The sequence below is a fragment of the Pinus tabuliformis genome, chromosome X (genome assembly GCF_031772625.1).
Source record: "Pinus tabuliformis cultivar Carrire ecotype Pingquan chromosome X, CPIR1, whole genome shotgun sequence".
Lineage (NCBI taxonomy): Eukaryota > Viridiplantae > Streptophyta > Pinopsida > Pinales > Pinaceae > Pinus > Pinus tabuliformis.
The window spans coordinates 590,929,930-590,948,991 of NC_142308.1; the positions used below are offsets into that span (position 1 = coordinate 590,929,930).

Sequence of the window (19,062 nt, forward strand, 5' to 3'; positions counted from 1 at the left end):
GAACACTCTCCATATCTGCTTAGTGCGTATGTAGCAAAGCTTAGTGCCCAAATATCTAAACCATAGAGGACCATGGGCATAATAATCACCTCCATGAGCTAAACTTTGGATGAGATGTCTAGAACCTAAACCTAGAAACATTATCTCTCAATGAAGGCTAGGGAGTCATAGCCTTTACTGAGCCAACATCGAGGGCATAATGCATGTTAAAATGAAGCCTCGTGAACTAGTCCCCCAGGTAGGCATTGTTGAAATGTGTAACTAGGTTCAGTCTTCACAAATATGAAATGTACTTTTTATTCTTGTATATTGTAAAAAGAAAGAAAAATTGTTATTGTTATTTTTGTAGCAGGGGTTTCATGCTTAAGGTCTTTTTATTTAGAGGTCAAGCACCCATTGAGTGCTTCTAGGGTTTGATCTAGTGTCAAGAAGTCGGCCTCAAAAGGGCATGTCGTCCTCCTTGGAAGCCTTATATATAGGAGGGAACTCAACCTCCTATGGACACACACTCACTTCTCATCATCTAAGCGAAGGAGAAGCAGAAGAATGCTAGAGAAGAAGGAAGAAGGATGGAGGGCGAAGGTTTGGGTTATTTCAATCTCTCTCTCTCTCACACGTGCAAAAAAAGAAGGCTAGGGTTTTGATGTTGCAAAGTCAAAGTTGAGGAAATTGCAGAAAGAAGGTCAAAGAAAGGACTATTAGGTCACCTACAAGCCCTAGAAGGAGAAGCAACCCAAGCGAAGGTCAAAGGAAGCTTTGGAAGCCCTAGAATTGCTCACACGTGTGGAAGCAGTGGCTGTTGCAGGGGCCGAAAATTTCAGACCTGCAATAGAGGCTGAAATTCTGTAGTTGGCGGTCAAAGTTGTGCAGCTCGAAGAGATTTGACTGGGATTGACTTGGATAGAAGGAGCACATCATCAAGAAGGTCTAGCTTGGTCTTGGAAGGGTATTGATCTTGGTCTAGAGGTCTTGGAATTCGTCATTTGAAGAATCTATAAGAAGAGGAGATTTGTGGGTTTTCCTCTCAAGTGGAGAGGTTTTGGCCCTAGCTTGCAACCTACATCCTGTGTTCTTGTGTACTCTTGATCTTGTTGTTTTCGTAGTTGTTTGATGATAAGAACAACGTAATAATAATAAGAGAAGAATCTAATAATTAAGAAAAAGTAAAAAGAGATCACAAGGAGTTATCAAGTTTAATAGAAATCATCCTAATTGAAGCCCTTTAGATTTCTCAACAGGCATAAGTTGTCACAATCTCAATATCTTCCCCCTAAAACTAGAAAAAATAAAGTTTTTCAAATAATTGCGGATCATAACCGTGGTTTTGCCCAAGTTAACTACCAACAGTCGAAGATCACAAAAGTTGGCTAGAGCATAAGTCTACCTCTATATGCCATTTGGATTAGAGGCAAACAAGATCAATTCATTGGCAAAAAGGAGTAGGGAAATCAACACTTAATGTATAATGGGCATCCATCTCCCTCCTAGACGTGCTCATGCCAGAAAGACTACAATTCATCAATTTTGGTCCCAAAGAAAGTCAACGAAAAAGGGCACCCTTACTTTACCCCAAGGGTATTCTTGGATGAAGTTAGAAAGAATATGTATCATCTAGAGGTGACCCAAAACCAAGTCATACAACCTCGTAATGGCCTCTAGTAGGGCCTCAAATATGTTGATGTCATGAAGCCTTTCGAATAGTGCCTCTCTTGACACTGTGTCAATTGCTTTCAGAAGGTCTATATAAAAGCAATGCGTTTTCAAAGAGCGATGGGGGCCTCCTCAATATGGCTCCAGGTGTGAGGATACACTACGTCATCTCGTACTCCAGGTGGAAACTAACTCATCCTCTGGCCATAAGGTGTGGCATAAAGCTTAGAGAATGTATGTCCAACCATGATAATTCGATAGTTGTTCAAACTGGAGCTACTCCCTAATTTGTGGATCGGGTGGATGATGTGTCTAGTCTAGGAATGGTGGAAACCAGAACATATCAGAAGGATAAAACAATTAGCAATGTGTGAGTCAAGAGATCAAATATGATGCTTAAGGAATCCAGCCTATAGGCCTTCCTTCTTTTGCCACTCTGTTCATACTCAGAAACTCTAGCTGCTCTCTTGATATCTTTCTCAAAGCAAATGAGACATGAAGGTTGGGGGGGATATGGGTGGAAGGTTGCCTGGGAATATTTTAATGGCAGGTCAGTTGCATGGGAGAATATGGATAGGCAATCTAGGTTTGGGGCGATGGCATGGTGTTAGAAATTTGGACTAATATATATATTCAGAGATCTAAATTTTCTATGCTTCTGGTTCATGATTTTTTTTTGACGAAATGAGTGCTGCATCATTACCCCATGTCAGGATTCTAGTGCATCCATATCCATCCACATCCAGATACAGATTCATTTCCAATTTTCGATCAACAGAGAATATTTACGCAAATTGTACCATATATTAATGTTACAGGAATGGAAGGTAATCTTACCTCCTATGTTTGCCAAGGGACACAATGCTGACCATTTCCTAGGCTGTAGCCCAGGTACAGGCTAAACGTAAAATAAACAGAGAAAACCAAAGAATCTAAAACTTAAATACCCTATTTGGTAGGAGTATTATAATTAATAGATATAGATTAAGCTAGCTGTTCCTGATATGTTTAAAGAAAGCACAAATTACGTTGTTCCCTTATTTCTAGGAAAGCATAAATTACTAAATTGTCCTTGCAAAACTGAATGGCATTGAAAACACCAGTTACCAATTTCAGATAAACCATGGACCATACAAAGCATAATAATTTGCGCAATAAAAGGACTACAGTCATCACATACACAGATAAACTATCCACAGCTCATTCTTTATAATGTCAAACAAAAATTGTCAACTCATTGCAGCCAATTCAATCAGCAACTACCCACAAACTCTCCTCATAGAATCTTCCTTTAATCAAATTAATGCAATTGTTTTTCATGTCAGAAAATGGATAGAGCCATGGTCAACAGATCTTAACCAACACAACTGCACATGAGGTAAAATGAAAAAGTAAACTTTAAATGAAATTTTCCTTCCAATCAAATGAATGCAAATTTTTGCCATGTAAGAGAATGGATAGAGGCTGACCAACACAGCTGTACTTCAGGTAAAATGAAAAAGCAAACTTTAAATGAAGACTATGCTTTTGATCTTGGTCGCAAGTAGAATTGTCGAGGAAAAGAAGAATGCTTGTCGAAGAAAAGAGGAACAAGACACCAAATTAGAAGAAGAAAATACACAGAAAGAATAACAAGGGAGAAAGAAAAGAAAATATGAAGCAGAGAAAGAAGAAGAGAAAAGGCAGAAATAGAAAGGAAACAAAAGGGGGAAGAAAAATAAATTGCAGAGTTATCAGTGCATTGTTTGTAACTTTGTATCATTGTACCCACCCACTCCCCTTCCAGACCTTACAATGGCGTTATTTATCATGCCTGCACTGTTCTTATACTCTTCTTCATCCTTGCACTATCAGTCACTGACTATCCCTCAATTCCCATTAAGGAACATGTTATGGAAGGATCCACAGACAAATTCAGCCTGGTCTTTTCCTCTTCTTTGCAACCAATTAATTCTGAACATGATACACAAACAAATGAAATTCAAAAAGGAATATTTCCATTTTTTCCGAAAGAATCATCATTTTTCATCAAAATTTTCTGAAACTATTTGCTGTATGCCCAGGTGACAATTTTGACAAGACTTATGATCTAAGGGAACTTTGCTAGCTTTTATTTTAAGGCCTTTAAAGACAATTCTTAGCTCGTAGTGATTGCTATGTGGCTTGCTTTTTTGTAACCATATCCAAATGCACATATTTTCATAGCATTTTTACAAGTTAAATTTGCAGCCTTTTTGAACAATCAACGTTTTGAAAATTTTAGCCATAGCTATTTTCATTTTTCAAGTTCATGGTATAATCATATTATCATACTATGAAGACTGTAACATCTTTTCTTGATATACTAATGAACAACTCACCGAAAAAATAGAATTGAACAATGTCCGGATCAAGAAGTCTAGGTTTGGACTGTGTTCTCTATTAAACTTGATTTAGTACATAATCAGAATGGTAAGACAGTCGATAAATTTCCGGCAATTCTAAACTTCTGGTTTATTAAATATTTTAGAGGGTCTATATATTGTTTCTTTTAATGAATAGCAATAGAAATTGCACAAATGTGTAGCTTGTGTTACAAGCTTGCTGCCCTGTTCCCTTTATCAAGGCAGATTTCACACTGGAACACAAAAATCATAGTCTCGCATGAATTTCACCAATTGGAATTTGGGCTTCTAGACCCTAAATTGCTCTCACAAATGATTAACAACACTTATGCAGTCCATACAGTAGTGCCATTCTGCAATTAGATGCATAAACTTAATCCTAACAAATATGACCTCCCTACAAATGCCAGCTAAAGGTTCAAGTAAATAACTGCAATTTACAAGCATTTATATTCTTATGAACATACCTTAAGACCATACAGCTCGAGCAAACTCTTTGTTTGTAAGTCATCTCCTCTCTTTGATGGTAATTCTGAACTCAAAAAATAAAAAACCATGTGAAAACAACAGAATATCCAGCATCCAAGAGAGAAAAAGCATCAACAATCAATACCAAACAAGGTTCCAATGCAAACTTTTACTGCATCTCTTGCATAATATACTCGGAAAAAGAAAAAGAAAAACAGTAACCAAGGATTCAGATCATTTTCAATACTGAATCATGACAGACTCAGTTCCTCTGTGGATTGTGTTTTGAAATTAGGATTCAATTATTATATGTGAAGATTATTATCATAACCAGGTCTAACCAACTATATGCTTAGGAAGAGACTCAGACACACAACAACTTGATAAGCACAAAGTGTATACACGCATATGGTATACTACCTCATGTTTCTATTAATACAACAAGCATTTCAATCTGTACTGATGCAACTCAAAGGCAAGTCATTCCCCAGTTTATTTCTAAATGAAATCATACTATTCATAGGAGTAACAGAGATAAGGTTGAATACAGTTGCATTGGTTGGGTGAACATTGAATATGCATGATATGATCAACCTGGATATTGACCAAAGCTATTTTCTCCTCAAAGCCCAATCTTGGCTCAATAACTCTAGGAAAAAAGAAACGACTTTGAACCAACTGCTCGCTGGCTTCCTAATGACAGACAGCTGAAAGATATTATTGAATTGCTTTTGTATTTATTTGTTACAGATCTAGCAGATAAATAATTTCAAAACTAACCTCCATTACTCTGGCTACACAAATAGCTGTGGTGTGAATTATCATAAACCTCGAATAGTTAAACATATCTTGTGGAGATGTAACTGTTGAAGCTTGTGGTAGCTTCAGAAGGTCTTCTGCATAGGCTTGGTGTCTTAGCATGTGAAACATGATTTATTGCCTCTTTAGGAGCTTGCTTGGTGAAGTTAGTGATTTATGTCTTCTTTCCTAAGTCTAACTTGGGAACAGTACAATAATTAAACTCAATTAATTATTGTGGACTATTAAGTCTTTTTCCAAGGATAAATAATTTAATTTAAGTGACCTGGAAACAATCTCAACCATTGATCTCCAAATCTTCTAGAGGGGAGATTAGGGTTAGGGATTGTTGAGAAATCCAAGGGCTTGAGAAGTTAATGATTTCTCTATCTTGATAACTGCTTGTGAAGTAAATTTGCCTTTAGATTTATTCAAACAAGATCTTTTATATGTTAGAGATTATTAACTTCATCAACCAGCTATCATGCATGATAAATAAAAGAACAGTAACACAAGATATAGGCAGCAGCCAGGGCAAAACCCTCTCCAACTCTGAGAGGAAAAACCCACGGTAATTCTTCTTATGATATCTTCACTTGAAAAAATTTCCAAGACCAATACAAGACCCTTCTTACCAATGTCACTCTAAGATCAAGGCTAGATCATTTTGCTACTGTAATTCTTTGACCTGCTGTCCCATGGATCAGATCTGCTCTCATGGATGGATGATCTGACTGCCTTCTCCCTTCCTCTTCTCCTTACAAGTCTCCTTTGTCCAAATTAATCCACTAGCCTAGTAGATCTCTTCAACACTTGCTTTCAACAAGATGATCTGCTCTCTTCAAGAAGACTGTTTAGAAACCCTAGCAGCAGATCTGAAGATGACACTTTTCTTCCCACGTGTGGATGATCCACTAGGTCTAGAAACCTTCTCCTTGCTTCGCTAGGCTAGTAGATCTCTTCTAGGCATACAACCGAATCCTTTAGCTTCAAATCAGTGCTAATCATGAAGATGTCATGGGACTGTAACACAGCCCTAATGGTGATCAGTACCTTTGCACGTGTGGAGGGTTTAGGGCTCTTCTAGCCCTCCTAAACCCTCGCTTCAGCAAATGTTCTTCTTCCCATGAATCTACCTTTAAGATAGACCCAAGACTGAGATTTTTCCTTGATGATGAGGGCAGATTAAGCGATGCCCTACCCTCGCACATGTGACAAACTTCTACAGCTATGGACAGGCTTCTCTGCAGTTGAGGACAGACTTATTCTGCAGCTCCCTTACTTCGCACTCTTGGACAGACTTCTTCGCATGGAGCGAGACCCAATTGATCTTGTGATGATGATCCAAATAGATGAGGAGAGGCCTTATATTTATAACGTATGAGGGCTGTTCATTAGGCCGACATAACATGCCTCTAGGACGACGTGAATGTGATAATAAAGCCAACGTGAACACTCAAATATAAATATATATTTATGCCGAAAATACATTGCATCTTCCATATTCGTTTGGAGGGGTTAATTGCTAGCCTTTTGATCTTGACTTGGAAGGAGTCTTGCACCATGATTCTGCCCTTGATCTTGGAGTCATACATTGTACATCTTTAAGTGTAAACATTTACATCAATGACACAAACCTATCACCTAGCCTAGAGCTCATAATGAGAGCTACTAAAACAAATACATTTTTGAGCATGAAACCGATGACTCAAATTCACAAAATATTTTTGCTAGATACAATTTATATCATTTACGTTGGAATGTGTCACTATGAAGACCGAACCTAGTTACACTTTCTTCAACACTCCCTCTTAACTAGGGAGGTATTCATACATACATGGTCCTTGGACAATTTTTCAAGTTCACAGAAGAATTCTCATAAGAAGATCGGATTTTCAATCCATCTGTTATAGCATCATTCCAACCAACATTGTTTCCATATAGCAAGGCCTTGACTAATAGCTCTATCTCTCAATTAGATCAGAGCACAATGTTGGCAAGACCAATGACTGATAGACACATATCATCATTGTCTCTCTTGGGGTCATACCCATCCGGATGTTCTCCGAGTATGCCCTACTAGGACTATTCTCATCTTGGGTTCCCAGTGCTCAAGAATATCGGTCCTCTTGCCCACTCTTGTCTTGGATGCCCTACCACATCCTCAAAGAGTGTCGGATGCCAGATAATTACACAATCCTCCATTCTTTCTTTCAACCTGAAGATAAGAATGTCGTGTCTAACTCTCCCTCTTAACCAGGGATGAGTTCCAAGTTTCTCTTTGCTCAAAAACTTACTCATGTTCCTTTACTCATAGGAATCTTCCAGAGCTCACTCTTAACCAGGGACTCTATCATCAGTGCTTTATAGGGTCTTCTAGTTGAATGATGATCCAACACCTTGATGTCATTAATTTCTTCATATGTAGGGTTTAGCCATCCATCATGTCATTCCTTCTCTCCTGGAAAGCATCCTCCTTGGATCTGCATCTGGAGCTTCCTTCATAGGGCCATCTAGCTCCACCTTTATTTCAGCGGTGATTGCTCTATATCTCGAGGTACATAGTTGTGACATCCTTCACAACTCTTCTTACCAAGGCCCTGCATATATACCCAGACTTATCTAAAAATTCAGAAACCAAAAATCAATCACATACTACCTTTTTGGTGATAGCCTTTTTCTAGTGACATCTCCTTGTAAATATCAACATCCTGCATACATGTTGACACATCTTTGTAGTCAAGGTTCTTCAACTTTTCAGACTTCTATCCAAGTCTCTATATCTTTCTAGGAGATTTCCTCATCAAATATTCTTTGGATGTTGACTGCTTCACGATTTCTATCATCCTTACACCTTTCCTTCCTAGGGGCTTCCAATCAGAGTTCCTTAAATGTAGTCAACTACCTCATACTTCATATGAGGACATATTATGTTGATTTCATCTTTAAACCTTTCAGAGGAGGAGATTATTTTTCTCTTGATCATGCTTGATCCATGCCACCTGCAACCATGTGACATGATATTATAATATTAAACAAAATATACATACCTCATTTGTCTTGAATCATATCATGATTCTTGCAGCAAACTTCTTCAGAGATCTTTGACCTGCAATGTAGTTGATAAGCACCATTGACCTGGATTCTTTACAGAGGATGTTTGCTTGTAGAATTCTTCAAAGATTCGGAGAACCAAGATGTTCTCATCTTATAATTTCCTACACATAACAATTTCATTTCTACTTAGAATCCTTGCATAAAGGAATACAATGTACATTAATCATAACCATTAATAGTATTTCCAGAGGATTCAACATATCCTCGTTCATCAATAGTTCATCCATGGATGTTACCAAATCCATAATCAGTTCATTTTCTAACACATAAGAATGTTCATGAATCACAACATGCTATGCTAACTAAGACCTATGAAAGAAAACAAGAGGTGATCTTTTAATCATAGTAAAGATCCTCAAGCTTGTCCTTCTTCGGCTTCTTTTCATTGTCTTGAGTTTCCTGAGCAATATGAGCTGCTTCATATTTCCTCTTGCCATTTTTCTTTCGCTTGGGACAATCACTTCGGTAGTATCCATATTCATGACATTCAAAGCATTGGATCTTTGACATGTCTTTCTTGGGATGTCGCTGGTGACTAGATCTTTCAAACTTTCCGAACTTCCCTTTTCTTTTAAACCTGGCAACAAATGCTTGCTCTTTGGATCCAACTGCAATATCTTCCTTGGCATTTAATCAGGCTTCTTCCACTTTGCATATTGTCCATAGTCATTGAGTGAGGATGCCTCCTTCTTGGCCCATATGTTTGTTGTAAAGTTTCCCCACTCCTCAGGTAATGCATTCAGCACTATCGCAGTCATCTCTTGATCAGACATGATTTCTCCTCGTTCCTGCAACTGATCTCTTATTTCAGAGACCCTCATGAAATATGAAGTTATACCTTCTTCTTTGTTGATCTTCATTTTGCATAACTCATTCCTCAGAGAGATCCCTTCTCCTGTGGTGCTGACGGAGAATAAACCTATCAGTTTGTCATAGATCTCTTTGGTTGTTTCAAGCTTGGTTATATAAGGAATTAGAGAGTCCTTGATAGATTCTATGAGAATCTTTTAAGCTCTCACTTCACTCTTGTTATGCTTAGCTAGTTCTTGACTATCAGAAGGAGCAGTAATTTTCTTTTGTACATAATCAATAACTTCTTGTTCTTTCAAAGTGAGAACAGTCCTCTTCTTCTAAGCAAGGAAGTTGGCAACACCAACTAACTTATTGCTTTCCTTGCAAGAAGACATCCTCTTCAAGATTAGATTTGCTCAAATCAATAAGATACATACTTGATGTAATGATCCTTGAAGCTTGACTTTAGATGGCTGCCTTGAAGGAGCTTGAGGAAGCTTGACTACCCTTGAATGCTAGGGAACTAGAGATATGCTTGCCTTATCCTTGAGGATCTGCTTTTCAACAAAAGTAAGAGGGTTCTTGATATCTTCCTCTTATAGATTCCTTACTTTGATAGATCTTGGAGTTTCAGAATATGTCTCTGAATTCTAAATCTTGCTCTGCCTTCCACTTCAGTTGCCTTGCCTGTGCTTTATCATCCCTTCCTTGATCTGCTAACTTCCCTCTGATACCATGTTGAGAAATCCAAGGGCTTGAGAAGTTAATGATTTCTCTATCTTGATAATTGCTTGTGAAGTAAATTTGCCTTTAGATTTATTCAAACAAGATCTTTTATATGTTATAGATTATTAACTTCATCAACCAGCTATCATGCATGATAAATAAAAGAAGAGTAACACAATATATAGGCAGCAGCCAAGGCAAAAACCTCTCCAACTCTGAGAGGAAAAATGTTATGAAACCAGCTCAAAAAAAGATAGAAAAGATAGATGAATGCCTTAGAAATAAGCCTCTTCGAGGGGGCAACCTCCTTTACATTACACAAATGAACAATTCCTGGATGATACAAATGACAAGACCTCCTTTCTATATATAAGAGTCTAAGGGGTCATAATATAATCAAATCCAACATAACAATAATAATGTAAGGGCACAATAATAACAATAATGGGCTTCTTTGGGACACAATAATAACAATATGGGGACTACATGGGCACAACAATATAATAAGGGGGTTGTACTAATAACAATAAGGGGTTGCACTAGTAGTATAGGGACCTAACATGCCCCTCTCCTTCAAAAAGAGTTGTCCTCAACGCTTGAGTAGTTCTTGATGCTTCTGTATAAATTCTTTTCCTCCCATGTGGAATTTTCAGCGGGTAAGTTCTTCCATTTGATGAAATACTCTGAAATTGATCTATTTCATAGCTGTCGATTTATCGGTTCTATAGCTGCTTCAAGTTCCAATATGATTTTTCCTTCCTTGTCAAGTTCTCGCAATATTGTTTGAACGGGGATCTTCTGCAACTTTTCAATAAGTTCCCACTCCTTTGGGCACATGGATATCTGTAAGGCCTGATGTTTGGAGGAACACTTCCTGGAACCAAATGAATAGCATGATCATGATGACGAATAGGTGGGAGGCCTTTGGGAGTCTCAAATACCTTGCAATGATTGTCCAAAATGTTTTCGCGATCTAGAAAAATACATGATTTCAATGTGGGATCCTCTAGTGAACATAATTGTGCAATTACGCCCCTTTGTTCTTTATTTAGAAGTTTTGTCATGCTGTTAGAGTTGATTATCTTGCCCGGTCTCCCTTCGATACCCCTCAATTCAACTTCCTTTTCTTCCCAAAGAAATTTCAAAAAAATTCTTGAAAATTAAAAGCTATCGTACCCAAAGATTGTAGCCATTGGACTCCTAGTAAAACATCAACACCACCCATTGGAATGGAAAGCATTGGGCTATTCAATACATATTCTCCCATGGATAGCTTGATATTATGGCACTTTCCAGAGCAATTTATGATTCCTCCACCTACAACCATCACTTGACACTTTGGTGCTGGATATAGGAAGCAATTCAATTCCTTGGCTATATTAGAATGAATTAAATTATGGGTACTACCCGAATCAATCAACACTATTACCTTTTTCTTCTTGATATGTCTTTCTATCTTGATAGTTTGAGGAGTGGTAATTTCTTCCAATGCATTATAAGATATGGTCGGATTCATTTCTTGATGCTCGATGTGATCTTTCACTTCTTGAACATTTTTCTTCTTTATATGTCCTTCTATACTGATAGTTTGAGGACTGGTGATTCCGGCCAATGCATTACAAGATATGGTCGGATTCATTTCTTCTTTCTCGATGTGATCTTTCACTTCTTGAACCTTTTTCTTCTTGATATGTCCTTCTATCTTGAGAGTTTGAGGAATGGTAACTCTTTCCAATGCTTTAAAAGATATGGCCGGATTCATTTCTTCTTTCTCTAGGGTGGGTTCCTGGTGTATATCCTCTTCTTTTGATGTTTCTTGATCCTTTTCTTCCTCCTCTTCATAATCTATGTAAAATAATTTGTTCTCAGCACACTTATGACCTTTAGTGTATTTGTTATCACAATTGTAACAAAGCCCTTTTTCTCTTTTTCTCTTCCAATTGTTGTGGTGTAACCCTTGTAGGTTGTGGAAGGCTAGGAGAAACAACACTTACATCTTTATAGTTGTGGGGGGTAGACTTCCTTGTTGCCATAATTTTGCTTTCCACTTTGTAACAAAGCCCTTTTTTCTCTTTTTTCTTCCAATTGTTGTGGTGTTGCTCTAAAGAAGGTGTTGCTCTTTGTATCCTCATAATGTGCTATCATTTCCTCCGTGAAAATTGACCACGTAACAAGTTGTTTACGAGAACAAAGCCTTTTATACCATAAAAATTGATCCGGTTCTAAATATGAAAATGCAATAGATACATTTTGTAACAGTGGTACACCATGTAGATCAAAATATTGCTCCATCTGTAGTATCCAATTTACCAGATCCTTGCCATAAAACTTCCTCATATCACATTTTCTTGATTATAGGAGCTCGATATTGAAACGACTGTAACTCTGTTATTGCAGATCTCCAACTTCTGAAATTTCTTCTTACGGTAGCTCTCTGTATCCTCTTTCCAATGCCACAAGTCTGATCAAGATTGGATTCTCCAAGGAAGAGTTATACCAAATCTCCCACGGTGACCTGATTATAGACTTGTTCAGTAGAGCGAACTTGTATGACGTGCCGCGGGTCACTGTTTCACCCTTAGGTTCTGAAAATGGTACCCAAACAACTACAGTCTGTCCGCTTTCTATAAATTCTTACAAAATTTTAATTTGATTCTCAAAACAAAAGTTATGACGATTGTCCTCAGGTCACCTATTTGGAATGTAATTCGGGAGTCTGCAAAAATGCCAACTTCCTCAGATCATATCTCTGCAAATATAGCGCAAAAAGCTCTGAAATTTGGACATGAAGTTCAGAACTATTTCGGACCAAATGGGTTTTTCTAGCTTCTGAAACGTCGCAGAAGAACAAAACAAAAAAAAACAAAAAAGTTATAGTGAAAATGGCACGATGACTTGTTTGGAGCAGCGAAACCCTAGAATCCAAAGGTCTGATACCAAATGTTATAGCGAAAATTCCACGATGGCCTGTTTTAGAGCAGTGAAACCCTAGAATCCACAGCTCTGATACCAAATGTTATGAAACCAGCTCACAAAAAGATAGAAGAGATAGATGAACACCTTAGAAATAACCCTCTTTGAGCGGGCAACCTCCTTTACATTACACAAATGAACAAATCCTGGATGATACAACTAACAAGACCTCCTTTCTGTATATAGGAGTCTAAGGGGTCATAATATAATCAAATCCAACATAACAATAATAATGTAAGGGCACAATAATAACAATAGTGGGCTTCTATGGGGCACAATAATAACAATATGGGGACTACATGGGCACAACAATATAATAAGGGGGTTGTACTAATAACAATAAGGAGTTGCACTAGTAGTATAGGGACCTAACAAAAAACCCACAGTAATTCTTCTTATGATATCTTCACTTGACAAAATTTCCAAGACCAATACAAGACCCTTCTTGCCAATGTGACTCCAAGATCAAGGCTAGATCATTTTGCTACTGTAATTCTTTGACCTGCTGTCCCATGGATCGGATCTGCTCTCATGGATGGATGATCTGACTGCCTTCTCCCTTACTCTTCTCCTTCCAAGTCTCCTTTGTCCAAAATAATCCACTAGCCTAGTAGATCTCTTTTACACTTGCTTTCAACAAGATGATCTGCTCTCTTCAAGAAGACTGTTTAGAAACCCTAGCAACAGATCTGAAGATGACACTTTTTTTCCAACGTGTGGATGATCCACTAGGTCTAGAACCCTTCTCCTTGCTTCGCTAGGCTAGTAGATTTCTTCTAGGCATACAACTGAATCCTTTAGGCTTCAAATCAGCTCTAATCATAAAGATGTTATGGGACTGTAACACAACCCTAATGGTGATTAGTACCATCGCACGTGTGGAGGGTTTAGGGCTCTTTTAGCCCTCCTAAACCCTTGCTTCAAAAATCGTTCTTCTTCCCATGAATTTGCCTTTTAAGATAGATCCAAGACCGAGATGTTTCCTTGATGATGAGGGCAGATTAAGTGATGTCCTACCCTCGCACATGTGACAGACTTCTACAACTATGGACAGGCTTCTCTGTGGTTGAGGATGGACTTCTTCTGTTGCTCCCTTACTTTGCACTCTTGGACAGACTTCTTCGCATAGAGTGAGACCCAATTGATCTTGTGATGATGATCCAAATAGATGAGGAGAGGCCTTATATTTATAGCGTATGAGGGTTCTTCATTAGGTCGACATAACATGCCTCTAGGCTGACATAAATGTGATATAAAGCCGACGTGAACACTCAAATATAAATATATATTTATGCCGAAAATACATTGCACCTTCCATATTCGTTTGGAGGGGTTAATTTCTAGCCTTTCAATCTTGACTTGGAAGCAGTCTTGCACCATGATTCTACCCTTGATCTTGGAGTCATACATTGTACATCTTGAAGTGTAAACATTTACATCAATGACACAAACCTATCACCTAGCCTAGAGCTCATAATGAGAGCTACTAAAACAAATACATTTTTGAGCATGAAACCCATGACTCAAATTCACAAAATATTTTTTGCTAGATACAATTTACATCATTTACATTGGAATGTGTCATTATGAAGACCGAACCTAGTTACACTTTCTTCAATAGGTATTTGGGGCCAATGAAGATTATAAAACAAGCCTAGCATATAGGTGAAGACACAAGAACACAAGAGAGAGAGGCAGCTACAGCATTCTTTGGGAAAGCGATTTTCTCAAGAAGGAGGGAGCGAATTCTCTAGAGCATGAGGCTCATTTCGACTAAGGAGGAGGAAGAAGAATACAAGAATAATTATGGGGTGTTTCCAGGAAGCTGATTTGCTGGGAATTGGAGAGGCCGAATTTGATGAAGTGAGGAGGAGGCACAGTCGCTAGGAAGACCTATTTTCCAGGGCCGAGTTGTGTGTGCACAAAGGCAAAGTGCACAAATGCCAAGTGAGAACAAGGCACAGAGGCCGTTTTTTGGTGAGAGGTGGACTGATTTTGTTCAGAGGTCGATTTCCAATTAGCTAATTTTCCTTGGGCCAAATTATTCCAGTGGGGCCAAGTTGAAAATTCCAGTCACTGTATTTTTTGTTGAAAATAGTAATGAGAAAGGTCCTTCTTTGACTTGTGCTTTAGTCAAAGAGACCAAGAAGCAACTTTCCTTAGCACGCACAAGTTCCTAAAATTTAAGACAAATTCCTATATGTTAGGATAGTTCACGAAGTAGCTTGACCGATATGCAGCAGTGGAAGGCTCAATTTGTTGTCTTCTACTGCAAGTTTGATTGGGAAAACAACAAGTGATTGAGTTCAATTCTAAATTGAGACTAGAGGAGTTACAAGAGTCAGTTTGACTCAGTTAACTCATCAATCACAAGTCGACTTCCTAAAATACAACTTGCCAAATTTAGCCTATGTGAATTTCTTATAAGGAGGACGAAGGCACCATTGTACATCATTGTTTTGTGAGCACGAGTTGGTGAGACAAAGCAATAGAGAGCACAGGTTTGTGTGTGTGAGCTTGTGAGAGGAAGAGCATGCAAGAGAAGCTTGTGTGCAGATTTGAGGAGGAATTTCCCTTGGGATTTGCGCAAGGATTTAGGGAGAATTCCCTAAATAATAGGAGCAACCTATGTGCATAGAAATAGGGAGGCAGGATCAGGCTACTTGCAGGTGTTTCAAGCCTAGTTCAGGCAAGGAGAACCATTGTGTTTTCATGAAAACAATATTGTATTGTAAGAGATCTAATGTTCATTCTTCTATCAATAAAATTTTCAAACAAACAAAGGGATTTTCCCAGTTGGGTTCCCTAGAAATTTTTGTGTCTTCATTATTGAGTGACTGTGTTTGTTTTGTTCCTATTCCGCTAGAAATAAGTAGAGAAAATATGTGTCCTAATGAAAAGAAACCTGCTTTTAGATTGTTCATTAGAGCAGTTGCAGATTTTCATGGACTTTCTACATGGTATCAAAGCGCGGAACAGAATTAAGCTCAGCACAAGAGTGAGCATCTTAGGGAGAAGCCATTTCCCAGATGGTCGCAAATCATTGGTGCCTAGTCGAAGGTAAGAAAGGAATTGGTTGTGTCTTTCTTATGACTGGTTGGATGGTCGATTTTGGTAGGGAGTAGGCCAAGTGGTAGAAGAGCAGATCTAGACTATTTTCGTGCTCATAAAGTGTTAGAACAGCAGTTTAAGGAAGGCGAGGTAATAGCACAGAAGGGAGGAGCTTTGTAGAAGGGATAGCACAGTTATTTTCTTTGGTAATTTGTGAAAGAAATGGAGGGTTGACGTAGGTTGTAAACAAGTCCTTACCAATGTTGAAATTCACAGGAGTTATTGCACGAGACCGAGAAGGAGAAGGACAGAAAAAGTCTGCTAAAAGGTATGTTTTTGTTCTACCATGTTGAAGTCTGCTAGGTCGATGAAGTTCTAGTTTGGGACAGAATTGTTTGGTGTTAAAATTGTGATGTTCTATGCTGTAACAATTACTTATTCCAAAACTTTTTTTGTTGCAATATTAGTTAAGCAAGTATAGATAGAACATAAACCAAATACACAATTGAAGATAGCCAAGAGCAAGATAAGACACCGAGAATTTAGGTCCAATGACAAGGGCAAAATCCACAAGGGGAAAACCCAACCAAATTATTCTTTTATTAGATATCAATTGTTCAATAGACATACAAAGTACATTGAGAGATCAAGAGAATGAGTAAGTTAAGATCACCAGTAGCAGCAGCAGATGCAAACATTGAATCAACCTTCAAGTTCTGCTCTTACTCTCCAAGTCTCTCTCTTTCACAATCTTCTTCAAGTCTCTCCAACTTTCTCTCTCAAGTTCGAATCCTTCTTTCATAATGTACAAATGGTGAGAATGAGATGATATGAGATACATATATAGGAGGAACAACAAATTTTGGTCATAAGGAAGGAGCAATATGCATGCCTTGAGGAGGAGTTTCATATTCCATTTAGGGAGGTACACAAGCCTTTGTAACTCATGCAATTAAGGAGGTACACATGCCTTTGTATCTCATTGCATTAAGGAGGTGTAAGAGGAATCTTTTATGACATGCTTTTATTGTGAGTAAGAGGAATATGCCATGTCTTAATCAGTGCATAAGAGAGAGTTCATGTTTGCATTAATGAAAGCGTATGAGAATCTTTTTTGATAAGACTTTAAAGAGAGTGAACATATCCATTAAGAGAGAGAAAGAGAGTTACGATGTGCTATGTGAGACATAGAGGTATGAAGTGATTAAGTGATGAACATAAGGTGACTTTGTTGTAAAATGTAACTAGGTTCAGTCTTCATAATGACATGTAATTATGATCTTTGTAAATGATGAAATAAAGAGAATAAAATTATTTTTGTAAAGCTTGCTTCATGGGTTTCATGAACAAGAGATTTTATTTATTAGTGGCTCCCATTGAAAGCCTTAGGATTTATCATTAAAGTCAAAGAGTCAATGTCATGTGTGAAGAACCCTTCTTGAGGATATAACAATGTATATGATTCTATGAAAATGTCTAGAAGCCCTCCAACGACAATCACTATTCCTGCTCTTGAAGTCTGCCTCAAAACATAAATGAAACTCATGTCGGCTCCCCTTATATGGAGACACGTCTATTCGAAATGTCAAGTTTGCTTATTTATGGACAAACCACTATAAATACGTGGGTAGACTCTTCGCATATACAAAGTGAAAAATTCGGATCTGTCTATGAGATTTTCGGATGATATTCACTATCAGAAATTCAGTAGTCTCTCTGTGATTTCGGAAAACAGGTAGTAAAGGAAGGTTCGGATATCTCTCAAAATCAGGTGTCAAAAGAAGAGACAAAGTCGGGTATATTGTAAGAAGACAGGAGCTCAGATAAGGAGACGACTTTGCAAAAATAATATCAATGCTATCTCTGAGATTCGAACGATAATGACAGTGACAAATTCGGTGTCACTTTAGTTTGAAGCTGCCACAAGGGAAGAAGAGTTTGAAGGGCTCACAGTTCGGTTTCTTTACAGTTTGATGCTCCCACAGTGAGAAGGGTTTGTTGCCTCTTCGCTTCATTCCCATCATAGTTCATGCAGTGAGGAGGCTCTCGATGAAGTAGTGATGAGAAGGAAGAGGAGTCACGAAGAAGAAGAAAGAAGCAGAAGACAGTCAAGAGAACTAGTGTCTTAGTCTTGGAGTGGCTAATTGGTCAAGGGTCTTGGTCTTGATATTCGTCAATTTTAATCTCTATAAGAAGAATTTGTGCGGGTTTTCCTCTCAAAGAGTGAGAGGTTTTGGCCCTGGCTGATAGCCTACATTCTGTGTCACTTGTCTATTTATGTTCATGCATTGGTTATTGTTTGTTGAAGAAGAACACTAATAATCTAAAGAAGTAAAAAGCATTCACAAGCAATTACTAATGAAAGAGAAATCACCTAATACTAATGCCCTAGATTTCTCAAAATGGGATCAGAGCTAAGGTGTCAAAGTCAAGGAAGGGCATCTTATCAAGGGACACTCAAGGATCGAATCTCGAGAAAGGTATCAAAACAAAAATTGAAGAGGATATCTGTTAATTTTGGCAACTAAGGCCAAACTTCACATTGGACAGCTCATATGAGGCAGCCCATATTTTTTTTGGATTCCTCTCTCTGAGAGGTGTAGGATTGATCTAAAGATCATCCCATTCTGACATGTACAAATGAAATTATGAATTTATTTTGATTATGGACAAATTGTCAAGGTTGGCCAGCAAACTCATGTAGGCTCAGAAGCCCAACAGTCACGTCTATTCATCCTCAACGTTTGCATATAAATACATGGTGGCTTCTCCTCATTTGGACACTTCACTCACTCACAATCTTCTCTCCTTCATTTGATTGTGTATGAAATTCAAAGGCTGCTCTCCACACGTGCGAAGAAAAGGAAGGGTTTTCCGTTCCAGCCATTGACCAGAGTTGACCGAAATTGCAGAGGTTGTTTTTGACTTGCGTTGACCAAGCGCTAACCTGTTTTGAGGGTCGTTTTGGGTGGAGGATTTCTATTTGAGCAGGCCGCAGTTCTGGGCATGAAATCCGAGGCAGTTTAACCTTTGTTTGACCAACGTTCACTGTGCTAGGGCTGGCTGCTACGTTGACTATTGTTGACCAGGCTTGATTGGACTT

At 38.2% G+C, this 19,062-nt stretch overlaps 1 protein-coding gene across 1 annotated transcript in view; it reads right to left on the minus strand.

The window, feature by feature from the left end:
• LOC149141400 (putative ATP-dependent DNA helicase CHR12) overlaps window positions 1-19,062 on the minus strand; it is a 338,350-nt gene that overhangs the window by 201,240 nt on the left and 118,048 nt on the right. Inside the window, exon 7 of the mRNA XM_089451231.1 lies at window positions 4,502-4,566. Coding sequence (XP_089307357.1) covers window positions 4,502-4,566 — 65 coding nt within the window. The remainder of the gene's footprint in view (window positions 1-4,501; window positions 4,567-19,062) is intronic.